General features: G+C 39.0%; 2 protein-coding genes across 2 annotated transcripts in view; one reads left to right on the top strand and one right to left on the bottom strand.

Moving 5' to 3' along the window:
• Window positions 1–549, bottom strand: part of ASB5 (ankyrin repeat and SOCS box containing 5) — a 33659-nt gene extending 33110 nt beyond the window's left edge. The window contains exon 1 of the mRNA XM_054292201.1: window positions 380–549. The gene's annotated coding sequence lies outside the window, so the exon portion shown is untranslated. The remainder of the gene's footprint in view (window positions 1–379) is intronic.
• Window positions 550–7063: 6514 nt separating this feature from the next.
• Window positions 7064–14636, top strand: SPCS3 (signal peptidase complex subunit 3). The gene is made up of 5 exons (XM_054292212.1): window positions 7064–7273; window positions 9782–9857; window positions 12117–12191; window positions 13633–13748; window positions 14193–14636. Exons 1-5 carry the CDS (start codon window positions 7131–7133, stop codon window positions 14323–14325), a joined length of 543 nt encoding a protein of 180 aa, XP_054148187.1. The 5' UTR covers window positions 7064–7130; the 3' UTR covers window positions 14326–14636.
• Window positions 14637–15072: the final 436 nt, after the last annotated feature.

The raw sequence follows: 15072 nt of genomic DNA, 5'->3' as shown, positions 1-15072 counted from the left end.
ATCTGCTTAGTGACCAGCTGACTTGTATTTTAATGAGTGTATGAGATGCTAATCTTCAAAATTTTACCTACTTATCTAAAGCTACTGAATGTTATGTCATTTACTTCTTAATCTATGTTCAGCATTTTTTTCTACCATTTTATGTTCAAAGCATTTGAACTGGAGAAATCTAGACTCAAAGGAACTATTTTAAAATTTATTTCCTCACTATTCAAAATGTTACCTTAACATCTTATTGAAGACAAAAAAAAGGCATACATACCATAAAACAGTCTTCAAAAAGTCTTAAATGTGTTTTTCATTAATATCATTCATAAGTTAAGGATATGATGCATTTATGCATAGGCACAGAAAATAAACCTAAACAAGCCATATTTACCTGAAGAAATTCAGAAGCTGGAGTGACAGGGAAACATCAAGCAGCTGCTGTGTCCTTTTCTAAACCGGAGCTCAGGCCCATTAGTACGACCCAAATACTACTCTTCATAAAATATTAAGAGAAGAGGTGGCTGAAGTACAGACTGTGCTACTGCTTTGGGAGAATGAAAAGACAAAATATGAGAGAACACAAACTTTTTCATCCAGAAAAGAGGAAACTTGGTTTAGATCTGAACTGCTTTTTCACCGCACCTCATTGGTATCCTTAAGAATTCTACAAAATTACTTGAGCATCATGACAAAGCCATAATATCAGCACAAAAACCTGAGAGTTGTGTTGCCAATTACAACAGATATAACACTGTAAACCAAAGAAATGAAAGACCCATTTCTCCTTTTTACAGATTTCTTCCTGAATGCCATGTCTATCCAGGATCTACACAAACCATACAACATGAACTTACAACTCACAACCAAAGTTAGTTTCATTCCAATTTCTGTAGTTCTCATAATCCCTGCTAATAGCCTGATAACCCAACCAAAGACTTGAACCAAAAGTCTGTTTCAAAATGCAATGCAATGACAACTTTAGTGGCACAACAGGGAAAAATGAGAGTGTCTTAGAACACTTCTCCTCATAGTTGAGCTCTGGCTTTTGACACCCATTCTACTTAACAGTTACTTATTTAGACACCATTTGCCTTCTCTAACAATGAAGCACAACAGTTCCTTTAAAAGAGCTTTAATACACAAAAATGTACAAAGGTTTGTTATGTATATACTTTCTCTCTATATTTTGGTGTAGCACATTATTTCCACAGTTCTTGAACTGCTCTAAAAGTTCAAATTCATCCTTTTGGGAGGTACAGTGGTACTTTTTTGGTCCAGTGTACTAAAATCGTTGGTCTGACACAGTTTAGGCTCTATACAAATCAAGTTATTTGAGTACATTAATGATTTCATTTCTAACATCACAAAAAGACTGTTTATTCTACTAACTCTTAATGAATTAAAAATGGTTTCATTGAGGTGTTTTGCCTTTTCTAGTAGTTGGAAATACTACTCCTATCTTAGAAAATAATTCTAGCCTACAGACTTGTATGTCTGGATTTCCAGAGAATGGGATTACTGGTCAGGGATTAAATATCAATCAGCATCTCTGCACATAGCAGACATTCTCCATATAACATATATTTAAAGGCATAAAAAGTAACTCAGATACTTAAGTGATCATGAAATTTTAGTCTTCTAACTTTCTCAGTCCTTGAAAAAATAACATGGTAATGTTAAATCTGTACCCCTTTGTTATGCACCACTGGACAGCTGCTTCTCATAATGAGGATAGATTCCCCTTCAGCTACAAGTCTGGCATCAGCCAATTGTGCTGTCACATTATCACATGAACATGCTTGATCTGCCTAACCAGTCCATCTAATCACTGACAGCAAAGTTCTACCCAGAAGGGAAGTAGGCATGACCAACAAGCTTACAAGTAAATTCAATCTGAGTTTTGCTAGAAACATAGTAAGTTTATTTACAGTATTTGTTGCAGTCCTCTCTGGATACCTAACATAACTCAACTATTAAGAGTATTACAGAAGATTCCAAAATAAGTCATGTGTGTACTTTGAGACATTACTAAACCCTGAAACGTGTCAGACAGCAGGCACACACAGCCTGCTGACAGACGAACTCTAGCAAATCTTGCCCCCCAGAAGTTTAAAAAGTTACCTCCTCCAGCTGCACATCCCATTCCTCAGCTAAAGGTTCCTGCCCCTCTCTCTCCCTTGCTGGAAATCAACAGGAAGGAATGTGTACTGGTACATTCCTCAGTTCAAAATCTGGCAATTTCAACTCTTAATAAATTAAAACCAAACTTGTTGGACTTTACAATGAAAAAACCACTCACACCCACCCCCTACAACCCATTCTGTGACAAGGCAAATGACCCACTGGAAAAACTCATAGCAAACTATGAAGGGAGAGTAATGTCAAAATGCACATACTCACTGCCTCTTCTTAAGGATACTTAGGCATAATTTTTGATGGCCTTATGTACTGACACAGGTGTATCAGTGTATCTTGGGAAGAATCTCCTCATTTTGCACCTCTTTCCCTTTGTATAGCTCCTTTCTTGGGTCCAAGCAATTTCTTTCATTGCCAACCATGTCTACAGAACAGAGATTCCCTCTGTGGCAACTAACTCAACCTCTTAGGATTGTGGTACCACAGGAGCTATGCTTTTGGTGTTTCAACTAGATTGACAAACTAACTTTAGTTTCAATTAGATTGAAAAACTAACTTAAGTAACTTTAGTAGGCATGGCAACCACCTTATTAATCTAAATTAATGTAACTAAACCTGGTATTCTTGCAGTTTTTAATCCTTTCTTCAACTAACAGCAAAAATGTCACCTGTTCTTATTAAACAGATGCCTCTAAATAAAATAATTCTTAAGCTGTGAATCTTTTGTCATCAATTTGAATTCCTTTCAAAATTGTTAACTTTATTCTTCCTTACAGGCTGTCTGTAAATTTTTCTTTAACCATTTAAATGTTTTCTTCAAAAATATTTTTTGTTTCTCAAAACAGTGAAATAATTTGTTTACTTTTATTCCCCCTTTCTTCAAACTTTGTCAGGTTTTGTTCTTGACTAAGTAAAAGCAGTTAAGTGGTTTAATTTTTCTTCTTTCTCTGTAAAGTGTATTTTGGTGCCTAAGAATGTTGTTAATAAAAGGAAATTACACAGTCAATAGTAGGGATGAGAGTTAAAAGTTTATTCTGCAAGCTTATGTCATTATATACTGACTCCCATGGCTACTGCTCATAACAGAAAGGCTTTTTCCATCCACTAAAATTGGTATCAGCTAAATGATATCACCATGACAGAGCTAGTAAAACATCTTTTTCTTCAAGCTGAGGCACGACAAGTCTCTGCTTGGTGCTTTTACAAGAGACATAAAAATACCTTGTGATGAAGTCTTGCAAGCGGCTGAGTGAATGAGGTTAAACCCCAGTTGAGGTGGAGCAGTAGCACTCAGGTTTCTAGTTCAGAATGGAAAGCACAATGAAGTCAGAAAGGTTAAGCTAAATTAGTAATGTTTGAATGAATTTACTAACCTGGCTTCATAGGCCATGAAATGGGCAAACCCCACAGGAGCCAAAACTTGAATATGTTAGGCTCCAAAACATATTGACTTTGGAGCCAAGAGCATTTGATTCTCTCTGTGATGCAGCTTTTATTTTGCTATTTATTATGCCACTAAACGAGACAATATTGTAAAATATCAACTTCATTCTGAAATCAGAAATTAAAAATTCCCTGAGATTTTCTTGCTGAAGGATTCACAGTAATACCACAAAGACAAGTGAAAATTTCTTCTTGCTTATCTTCTTATTCTGCATACTGTGTAGATCCAAAGTTTAAAAAATGGAGGTGAGGAGAACATTAGAATCAAATGCAGTCCAAAAAGCCTCTTCTCTTAGTCACAGCCTTTCCACGCCAGCTGTAAAAATGAGCCATCCAGAAGAGGTGTTAACTGAAAGAGGGCTGTTGCAAGAGACAGCTGATCATGGCCACATTTATTTTAATCTTTATCTTCCTACCCAGAGCTGTCTAAGAGGCTGTGTGCTGCTACTGTCTCTTAAAGAATTAACATTTCAACAATTAATAAAGGACAAATACAAGAAACTATTTAGACATTCATGGTAAAAAGATCAAGACATACATACCTAGATCAAAAATAAGGTCCTCATCTATCTAGGTGCCAAAAATGCCACAGGCACCTAAATTTTCCCCTGTAAAATTAGTCAGAAACTTAAGCCCCAAGAAGGCTACAGGTGCTGGGCTGAAGTTAACACCTCCCTTTCACCTGAAATTCACAACATACACCCCAAAGCTTCCATCTATGTGTTCAATATGACTTCAGTGGGAAAACAAAGAACTCATAGCAATCTCTGTTGATGGTCAGTGTCAACACTTGCTATTTTGTTTACAGATGATGAAAGGAATTGCTCCGTAATTTGAACATCAGAGTAGAAACATATCAACCAAAGAAAGCAAGCTACTCTCTCTCAAAAAACTACTTATCATCAGCTGCTGACAAGGATCAATCCTGCTGAAGTGCCAGCACTCTAAAAAAAAGAACACATGTTTAATAGATCAAAGAGGGTACAAAAACTCATTTGCAAAGTCAGATAATTTTAGGCTGAGGACTGGAGAAGGATGGCAAATTCTACAGTTCAGACCTGCTGCCAATCCTATCTCTGCATTTTTTTCAACGAGTTTGTAATGAAAAGCATGACATTTCTTGAAGTAAGAGCCAGCCTGAACACTGACACGCCTTGTGCTTTGCTGGTCTGGGCTTAAGGATGCTGCTTGGGTGTAATGAATACCATTCCACTGCATCTTGGAAATGGTCTCCCAAAGTTTCCTGCTTCCCCAAGCTCCTTCAAATTTGTTTCCATAATTATAGTATTTGCTCAATTCCCAGTAACATAACTTATTTAGCTGTCAGCAACTTTTGATATTAATATTATGTCACCATTCTTCACAAAAGATCATATTTTATACCTTTCAAAGAGCAATCTAGAACTTATGACTAAACAGCTATTGTGAATAATTATCTCCCACAACTGCCTTATTTCAAGATACTTTCCTATTTTGATTTTGCAATATTTCAGTCATTAAAAAGCTATAGGTTTCTTTATTCTGAAACAGTAATAGATCAGTCCTTGAATAAATTACACCATCTGTCTTCTCCTGTTTACTGTGCTTTTAAGTGACACTTATTTAAGGTTTCTGCTAAAATAAATCCAGACCTCCACAAGCAATAGCCATATTTATGCACTGCCTTAAAAACACATTAATTTGGCTAAGCCTTTTGATTTTGATCTTTTGCCGGTACCTAACTACTGCTTTCAAAATTTCACTACTTTATTCCTGTAAATTCTGCCAAAGAGCCATATTTTTAATAAAGTGTTGTTTAGTATGAAAAACTCAAAATAGCAACCACATGAACTAAAAACAAGAACAAAGGTGATTAAGCCTTCTTTTCTTCGTAGATATGAGGAAAAAAATGGTATTCACTTTTGAACTATCCTTTTGAAAGCAGCAGACATTTTATAACTTCTGAAATGAAGCTTACAGTAAAAGCTTCCTTAATGCTTCTAAGTCTTCAACTATTTTGGGGAAAAGTACCCACTTTTCAGTAAAAACAATCCAAGATTTCAGCAACAACAAGTTCCAGACCATAAACCACAACAATAATTAGTATTTTGAATAGCATAAATTAATAACAAGCCAACAAAAATCTTTACACAAGAAACTCTCTGTGCTGCTGAAACTCTTATGAAATATCAAAAACGCCAATAATTAGGAAACGCAATCCAGAAAAGAGCCTACCCTCTTTAGGATTGTGACTGATCTCAATGTGGCAAACGCACAGGCACACAGATGGCGGAACACAGGGTCCCCAAAGGAATGGCTCCATAGGTACCTTCACATCCTACAGACTAAACAGACATGTGCTGCTGCAGGTACTCAGTCTGGGGGAAACAAAAACCCTCAGTATGATCTTTTTCCTTTTCTATTTCCTACCTTTATCTGCAAAGATTTTTCTTCCCTGATTCATAGACCTGGCTCCTGGCTACAGGGAGGAAAAGAAACAGCACCATCATTACAGAAGAGAGGTATTTCAGAATGGCCTGGCAGTGCCCACCTTTTTCTCCCTGTCCCTTCTGTCCCCATGAGGCTCCCAGCCTGTCAGACTCCTAGCTCGGAGCTCCTGCTCCTACTCCCAGGGTTTACAGCGCTGCAACCTCAGGGCCGGGAAATCAAACATAATCGAATCACTGCTGACACCTATTGGCAGCCCCGGAAATCCCGGTTTATCCGTTCTGGTATAGTTAATACACACGAATACAGCGGTTGGGAACACCGAAAAGCAGGGCACCAAAACACTGAAAAGTTCTCATTCCCCTGGGCTCTCACATGGATAACGTTGCAGGTCCGGGAAGCAGGAATGGGCATCAAAGAGGGGCCCCAGGAGGAGTAAGGAATCACCTCACTACACAAACTGATCTTTGCTGGTACCAATTTAAATTGAAACTTCAACCAAATTGGTGGGGTAAGGTGAAAGGCTGTCTCATCCTGCCGACGGTGTGGGATCACCACGCCAAAGAAGAAGATCCAGGAACAAGCCCAACTACTAAAGGAAATGTCTAGGCAAGAACATTGACACACTGAGCACGTGTGTAACGAAGGGCAAATGAATAGGAACATCCTATAGGAAGCAAGGGAGGAAATGGCAAATAGCACCACCAGTGAAAGCAAGATACAGACATCAAGTAAAAATACAAGCCTCCGCCTAAAACTCATTTACGCTTTACTACACGAATGCAAAAAGCCAGGAGAACGACAGATGCCCTGTGAGAGGGAGTGCCCTGAGAGCACAGGGGACGGGGGCAGACAAAGAACCCACAAAGCACTTCCCGACCCGCCCCACCACGGCCGCCATGTCACGGCCGCCATGTCGCGCTCCGGCGCCGGCCCCGCCCATCTCCTGGCGGAACGGGGCGGAGTTGACGAGGGGGCGTGGCCATGCTGGAGCCCGCCCGGCCGGCGCGAGGCCACGCCCCCTCCCGGCGGTCGCGCGCGCGGCCCCCCTGCCCGCCGCCGCCCGCTTCCTGCCGCGTCCGCGCGCCCGCCCCGCCCGAGCAGCGGCCGCAGCCCCGGCCGGGCCCAGCGGGGAGATGAACACGGTGCTGTCCCGGGCCAACTCGCTCTTCGCCTTCTCGCTGAGCGTGATGGCGGCGCTCACCTTCGGCTGCTTCATCACCACCGCCTTCAAGGAGCGCAGCGTGCCCGTCCGCATCGCCGTCTCCCGGGTCACGCTGTGAGTGCTGCGCGGAGAGGGAAGGAAGGGAGTGGCGGGGCAGGGCCGGGCCCAGCCGGGCGGCAGGCGCTGCCCGCTGGGGAGTGAAGGGCTCGGCAGCCGAGAGCCAGGGGCGGGTGAGGGGACGCTGCGGCCGGCAGGGGCGGCCGGCGGCTCGCGCGGCGCTCGGGCTCGGCCTCCTGCGCTCTGGGCGGGCCAATGGGGGAACCCCACGACGGCGCGGCCAGGCGGGAGCCGGGGCGGCGCTCGGGGAGCGGCCCGGCCGCCTCGGCCCCGGGAGCGGAGCGGAGGCAGCTGCTGCCCGCGGCTGTGGAGAGACAGGGAATACAGGAACGTGGAGTTTATCCCATGAACGTTTATCCCATTGTAGTACCTTTTGCTTTTGATTAGTAGCTCTCTTGGGTTCCTCCATTGGTAACCTAGCATACTTTCTGTCCCATGGTAGCAAAGTGATTGGGATGGCTTCTTTCCTGTGAAATGCACCAGGTGTAGGACACAATAGCACATCAAAACGTGTTGCCTACACAGATAAAATGGGCTGATGCAAACTTGTGCTGGGGAACCTTTTTTCCTAGTTTTGGTGTTAGTTCGAGGTGGGGTTTTTTCTCTGAAAGGAGACTTCCTCACAGAGAACTTCCATTTAGTTACTTATGTGTGATGTGGAGGGCAGTAGTTTCACAAGCATTCGAGCAGCTGTTACAGCCACCTATGAGTGGAGGTCTTTGCTCCCGTTTTTGCCACGTGGTTCTTTACCAGAGGACACTGGGGCTTCTGGCCAATAGGACATTTAACTGACCTGCTTTAACTCAGCTCATGCTTTTTTGTTAGGTTGATTTTGGCTCAGATTAGGGAGCTAAAGCAGCACACTTTAGTGCCAGGTTGGATGGAGCTCTGCACAACTTGGACTAATGAAAGGTGTCCCTGTCCATGTCAGGAAGGTTGGAAATTGATGATCTTTAAGGTCCTTTCCAACCCAGGCCATTCTGTGATGTGGTGATGATTCTGTGGAGCTTTGGAACCACCCCAAGTTGTGTCACCTGTGAATGCCTAATAGCAGGACTTGAAAGGAGATATGATTGCAAATAAGGGGACTGCTGTCACCTTTAATTCTGGTTTAATCACCTTTAAGACTGGTTTAATACCACAGGAAAAAAACCAAGAACCTGTATTCATGCTACACTGAGGATTGCAAAAGCACAAACTTGACATAAAAGCATATCTTCGAATGTTATGGTGAGCCTAGCATATATAGGGCAGCATACAAATGCCTGATTTGGGTGAAATGTGTATTGCCAGTCCCTTGTGTGAGGCACACAGATCTGGTGTTACTGTACTTTTACTACACCTAATCTGCTTCTCTTGAATGTCTGAGAAGTTCTGGAGACCCCAAGCTCAGGCCTGCTACTCCATCTGACTGACAATGGATAAGAGGTGAAGTCAAGTGCTTGATAAGGTTTTCTACTTAAAAATATACTGCTTTTTGCAAAGAGATGAAAATTCATAGCAAGGCTTAAATTGTGAAGATTTGGTGGTGTTTTTCTTATCTGCTATCTCCAAAAGTGTTTTCTTCACTTGTAAACTTTTTTTTTAATTTGAGATTACTAAACCTGGTTTTAATGAAATAATATTTTAATTGACTAATTTCTGAACTGGACTAAATATAGCTATGAAGTTCATAATTCATAAAAAAAATTGTTCAATGAAGAGTTGAGGTTCATAGTTGATGGCCAAGCTAATTGCTTGTGGTATTCCTCGTTTAGATGGTAAGTTTGGTAAAGCTTTATGTATTCATTAATCTTATCAGTTCATAAAACTGATAAGCTTTATGAATACATATGGCAATATCTGCTGTGTGTCTGTTATTTTCCAGTTACTCTTTCCATTGTGTTTTACTGTGCCAACATGAGGTAGTTTTCCAAATGGACGCTTATAATAAAGCCTTCCAAAATGATACCATTTTCCAGAATGTAGATGAAAATAACTATTTTCTTCATGCTGTTACTTAAATACATCACAGGAATAAATCTTGAAACTTGTGTGAGCTATGCATGTAAACTGTTGTGTTGGAATGGTCAAAGCCTCACGAAAGGCATTGGGTTTTTTTGTTTCTTCAAGGACAGTTGAGAAATAATATTGAATGTGGTTGCCAGCAGACTGCTATGCTGATGGTGTCCCAATCAGTTTTACTTATAGGGAGATGCTAAAACATATTTTACTAAAGTGAAATGTAGTCCAGCTTGTATACAGATTTTTGTTAACAGGAAAAAGTCAATAGGCTACTTATATGTCTTAGACACTGTGGTGTCAAGGCCTGACATTTAAAACTGGGACACCATAATTTCTGGAAGGTGGGTGTTAGTTTGTAATTTTGATTGCCTTTTAGCCAGAAGTATATAAAGCAAAATACAGAAAATGGATGTGGGAAATATCTAATAAAAACCATAATTTTTGTAATGTGTAAGGTATAAATAATGAGAAAGGATAATCTTGTGTTTTGTTTTCTCCTAGAAAAAATGTAGAAGATTTCACTGGACCTAGAGAAAGAAGTGATCTGGGATTCGTCACATTTGACATTACTGCAGATATCCTTAATGGAAGAAATGGTTTGCAGGCTTTTTGGAATGAGAACACTTAGATGCTATTTTTGTTACCTTATAATCTTCAGATATTCAGGACATGGGGAAAACTAGCAATTTGTCTAAAAATAAAAATTTAAAGCAGCTAAAAATAGTATTTTGCATAGCTATGGCAGTGAAATAGAACTTAAACCAGCTCTTTGGTCTCTAGTAGTTGACAAGTTGTTTAATGCCTTTTTTTGAAATCAGGCTCTTTTGTTAAGTGCACTGTATCTAATAATGGGGAGTGCAGTTTAACATCTAGACATTATTACTTTTAAGTGAAGTTTGTATCAGTGGTTTGAGGAGTGGATCAATTGCTGTTGCAGTTTTGCAGGTTTTTTTTTGTATTTCTTTGCTTCCCTGCTAGTCTGCATTTAGGCTCTTGAAAGAGTTTTTCTTCAGAAGTCAGTACCAAATAATAGGTGGCATGTTCAGGTGATTACACTAAACCACGTTTTGCAGCTGGTCTGAGAATCCTGGGATTTTTCCCTGTCTGCTGGTTTTTGTCTTTTAGACAAGGCACTGATCACCTGTGTGTTTTGGTTTTGCCCTTTTGAAGGGGAGCTGTGTCTTGTGTGAGCTGACCACACAAAATACAACTCCTGATACAAATGCTGGATAAACAGGCTAATCAGATTTTTGCAGGCCTGTTTGCACAGGAATGAGAGGATTTTTTTTTTTATCAACTGGAAGCAGGAGAAGTAAGTTCCTGAGTTTTACCTCTGAAAAGCTTATATATATTAAAAAGAGAGACTGAATTCTAAATTAGATGCACAGACCTGTACACATTGTGTATAGAGAGAAGCAGAGCAAAGCAGGACAGGACCTCTAAAAGAAATATTCTTATAAAAGGATTAGTCTGCAGTATGTGAGCATAAAGATTCCATGTTTGAATGACTGCTACTAGTAACAGCCTTTTTTTTTAATATTCTGACTGAATCTCTCATGCCTGGCATAAACAAAGCTTGCAATACGTAGAGCTGTTGAAGTCTGGTAGGGTTTTTTGTTCAAAATGTCTGAAGAGATACAGGTACATGGACTGTCTTAACTAGCAGAAAGAAGTTGTTAGTCCTGGGAGAAGTTAAATAAAATGGCAGTTAGAAAAAGGAACTAGGCAAAGGAAAGGGAGCATAGAATTTTGACAGTCTCCTTTAAGCTTATTTAATTCATTGTTAACTTTTGCAAGTGATAAGAAATCCTATCAAGGAGATCTTCAAAATCTTGTTTGATATTTTGAGCCAGGTGACAAAAAAATCTTCAAGTAAAATATTTCTACCTATTCTTGCAGCGACAGGAGTTAAATATTTAATTCTTTCCTTTCTTGCCCTTTGAATTAGTAGCTGAAAAACATGTGTGTCTTGGGATGAGTGGAAGAAGGAGAAACAGATTTTGAGGCTGGTTAGGGAATCTATTTATTCTTTTAAGATAATGGCAAATAGAATAGAAAAGAGGACTAGGAAATAAAAGATTACAGCTAATCTCTATTGTGAATTAAAAAGTGTTTTCCTTAGCAGTCACGCATTATTGTTAAATAAACAGACAACTGTTTAGATTCCCAGCATTATTATACTGTCTCAAATGGCAGTCATCAGTTTTTACTGCAGTTTTTACAGCAGTCTTTACTGCTGATTAAAAATCTGATCAGAGTTTTTTGTTCGAGTCTAATGAGCTTTCTTTGTTGTCAGTAGAGAATCAAATTTGCTAATTTTTGGGGTCCCTTCCAATAGGAAATACTTCCCATATTCTAATTTCTCTATCATGGGCATTAAAGGCTCTTTGAATTCCCTAGCCGTCACCAATTTTGCATTTATATATTGTTTAACGTTATTGTATTTGGATGCAAGGGTTCTCTGATACTATAAAAATTGCCTTGGGAATATTTGTGGAAGAATTCTGTCGTGACTTTTATGTTTAAGGTTTTATAATAGGTTGTCTAGCAGAGGATTGTGGTTACTAGCTTGCAGTGTCAAATATAGAACTCCTAAATTATTGGAGGAGAAATAGCTGCTAGACTTCATAAGTAGTAAAAAGAAATACCCACCTGAAAACTTGTCACTTTATTATGACTAAAACTTGTGTTCAAACTGCTGGCAGTGCTCTGATTTATGAGTAAGATGAGGTATGTTGAAAGGTAAGAGCTCACTGTAATGATTATAGACTACTTAGATCTAGTAAAAATAAGGTTATATAAGTACAGTATGGTATTTTTCTTAACTTGCATACATCTGCAGAGTATATTTGATTGGAATGTTAAACAGTTGTTTCTATATTTGTCTGCAGAATATTCAACAAAAAACAATGTAAGTATTAAAAAGAAGTTTGAAGCAATTACTCATTTTAGTACTGCAGCTATTTTTAAGCATTCTGTAGTTCTTCTGAGAAGAGTTAAGGCCACCAGTATTTCCTACTAGCCTGCACTGGCCTTCATGATTATTTTCTTGACAGTTAAACTGTAGGCTGGGAAGCTCACCTCCATAAAACCTAACTTGATATATGCCCAGTAAAATGGGAGAAAAATGACACATGCCTTGTGTTGCAGTATACTTACAATAGTATACTGTAAATAAGATTTTTCACCTTTTCTGTCCATTTTCCTTTTTTTCCTAAATGTCTGCAGTTGACTGCTGTTAGAAACAGGAGGGAGTGGCTTCTGGGCTGGCCTGATGTGGTGTGTGTTTTGTTCATGGATCACAGTTGACCCTACCAGTTACTGTAGCCTTGTAATTCATTTACATTACCTTGTCATACTTCTCAAAATAATTTGCCTTGTTCCTTTAAATTGGTTGCTACTGAGCCTTCCCTTTGGGATAGCTGAAAACCCTTTTTACTGATCTGATAAAAGCCATGTGGAGCAGCCGTTTCAAAAATTGCTTTCATGAAACAGCATGCTGCCACAGTACCACTGAATTGTAGTTAAAGCTGCTGTGGTCACATTACAAGGATATGGTGAAACTTGGGGGTTTTCTTAACTTGCTGTACAAAACTGTCCTTCTTTTTTAACTTTTTTTTTAAAGTACCTTAGTTATATTAAACAAGGTGGTGGATATTGTGTTTGTACTAGATTGTACAGTGATTTTACTGTATTGTTCCATATTTTAGATTTTTCTTTCATGTAACTCAACACTTCTCACAAATACTGGGATGTATTTTTCTAAATTGTTCTATAAATTAGTAAACAAGACTGTTTAGCATCTACTTGAAACAACTTTACACTTTAGGGTGTAAAGAATTTACACTTTAGAGTGTAAATTCCAGTAATATAAGAACTTGGGATCTCACTTTCTCAACTGTTAATAAATTTTTTGGGGTTATGCTTGCAATTAAAATAGAGATTTCCATTAAAGTTGGAAAAATGATATGGACATAAGCAGAGTCATGCTAACTCAGTTTAGGTCCTGTATTTAAAACAAAGTCTAAATACTGCTTTGAAAGTGACTTACTTTGCAATTCAGAAGGAAACCCCTTTATGCTTTGTAATTCTTCTCAAGCATATGACTTCTTTTTAAATGCCTTTCTTGTGTTTTAAAATGTTCCTTGTTGTTTCCGTTTATTCCATGCCGCACTTCACTGTGTAGTAGTATTACATTGCCCCACTGTGAAATGTTACTTTGTTAAATTAGTTAGGGATTGCAAGCATGTACTTGCAAAAGGGGGTTTTAGAGGAACAGTGCAATGAAGGTCCAGTGTCTGAATGTGATTTGCTAAGATACCTTGCTGACTTAATTACAATTGTGATTTTAGGCCCTAAATCAGGTGGTCCTTTGGGACAAGATCATGTTGAGAGGAGATAACCCAAGGCTGTCCTTAAAAGACATGAAGTCAAAGTACTTTTTCTTTGATGATGGAAATGGTCTCAAGTAAGTAAATATTTGTTTTATTACTAGTATTCATGGTATCTTGATTTACTTACTTACTTTGCATTTAATACATGTGTTCATTGGTGTAGTAAGGTGCCTGTGTTCTATGTGATACTCTGTCATCTCTATTGCATCTTTCATTGTTAGAAGATTGCCTTGGGGTGCAAGATATCCTATGTATTCTGTAGACTGGAAGATGTGCTGCTATAATGAGCAACAGGCTTCTGGGTTTCTGCCTTCAGTCTGTGTAAAATTGGTTCTGTGATGCACCCAACTCCAAAGCAGTCAAGTAAAAAAAAGTAGGCAGTAACTACCTAAAATTAAACAGCTTGTTGTTTCTGGCCCAGATAAACAATCTGTATCCTAATCTATTTAATACTAGTAACTGTTAATTAAATCACTAAACTTGAGTGTTTGTGCTGATAGTCTTTGTTGCTTTTGCAGGGGAAACAGGAATATCACCTTGACTCTCTCCTGGAATGTTGTACCAAATGCTGGCATTCTACCTCTTGTAACAGGATCAGGACATGTGTCTGTACCTTTCCCAGATACCTATGAAACAACAAAAAGTTATTAAATTATAGTACTGAATCATAAGCAAAATATTTTTATACTTGTATATTGTGGATACATTTTATTGCAGTTTCTTCTTGCATCCCATCCAACTTTTCACTGAATGGAGCTTAATTTCCTCAGGATAGTAGCATAGGAAAAAGAAATGAAAATTCAGGTTTTTTTTTTTTAATAAAACATTGCAGCTGAAACTTAAGGGAAAGGTAAATTGCAGAGCAACGGTTTTGAGGGGGAAAACTGAGGATTTTTTTTTTCCTGGCCATTTAAGTATAGATCTCCTTTTCTTTTAAATAAATATTTTTAAACCAGAAGATAGTCTTCCTGTGTTTGGGCTTTTTAAGTACTGTGATTCTTATTTATTTTGTGTAGAACTCAAATATACTTTCTGGAGTTGGTTTCTGGAAGTGCCTGAAGGAAATGGCTGTTCCATTTTAGGGCATTTTTTTAAATCCATGTGCAGTATGTTACAGTAGGCTAAACTTGGTCCTTTCTAGGACTGTCAGCAGCTACTTGGAAAACTGGTAGTTCATTATCTGTCAGTCAGCCTCAAATCTTGAGTGCCACTGATGAAGCCCACATTCAGTTCTGTATTACAAATCATTTTAATAACTGCTTGCAACGCAGCAAACTGGAAGAATAAAAAGAAATCTACTCAGTATGAGTCTTATTTCTTTAAGCATAAGACATAAGGCTAAGTCAGTAAGAAAAGTAAAAGCTTTAGGTAGAGAAAGGCTTTCTGAAATGGAATCTC

Source organism: Melozone crissalis, unplaced genomic scaffold (assembly GCF_028551555.1).
Source record: "Melozone crissalis strain CALT ecotype California unplaced genomic scaffold, PUWL_Pcris_2 ptg000006l_1, whole genome shotgun sequence".
In the NCBI taxonomy this organism is placed as follows: Eukaryota; Metazoa; Chordata; class Aves; order Passeriformes; family Passerellidae; genus Melozone; species Melozone crissalis.
Note: the sequence above shows the minus strand (reverse complement) of the source record. Positions and strands in the feature narration are given on the sequence as shown.

What these genes read in the sequence shown, in the direction of transcription:
- SPCS3 (XM_054292212.1), top strand. Translation starts at nt 7,131, where the DNA reads ATGAACACGGTGCTGTCCCGGGCCAACTCGCTCTTCGCCTTCTCGCTG. An exon ending in CATTTGACATTACTGCAGAT is followed by an intron (nt 9,858 to 12,116) that starts ATCCTTAATGGA and finishes ACTTGCATACAT; the next exon opens with CTGCAGAGTATATTTGATTG. An exon ending in GATGATGGAAATGGTCTCAA is followed by an intron (nt 13,749 to 14,192) that starts GTAAGTAAATAT and finishes TTGCTTTTGCAG; the next exon opens with GGGAAACAGGAATATCACCT.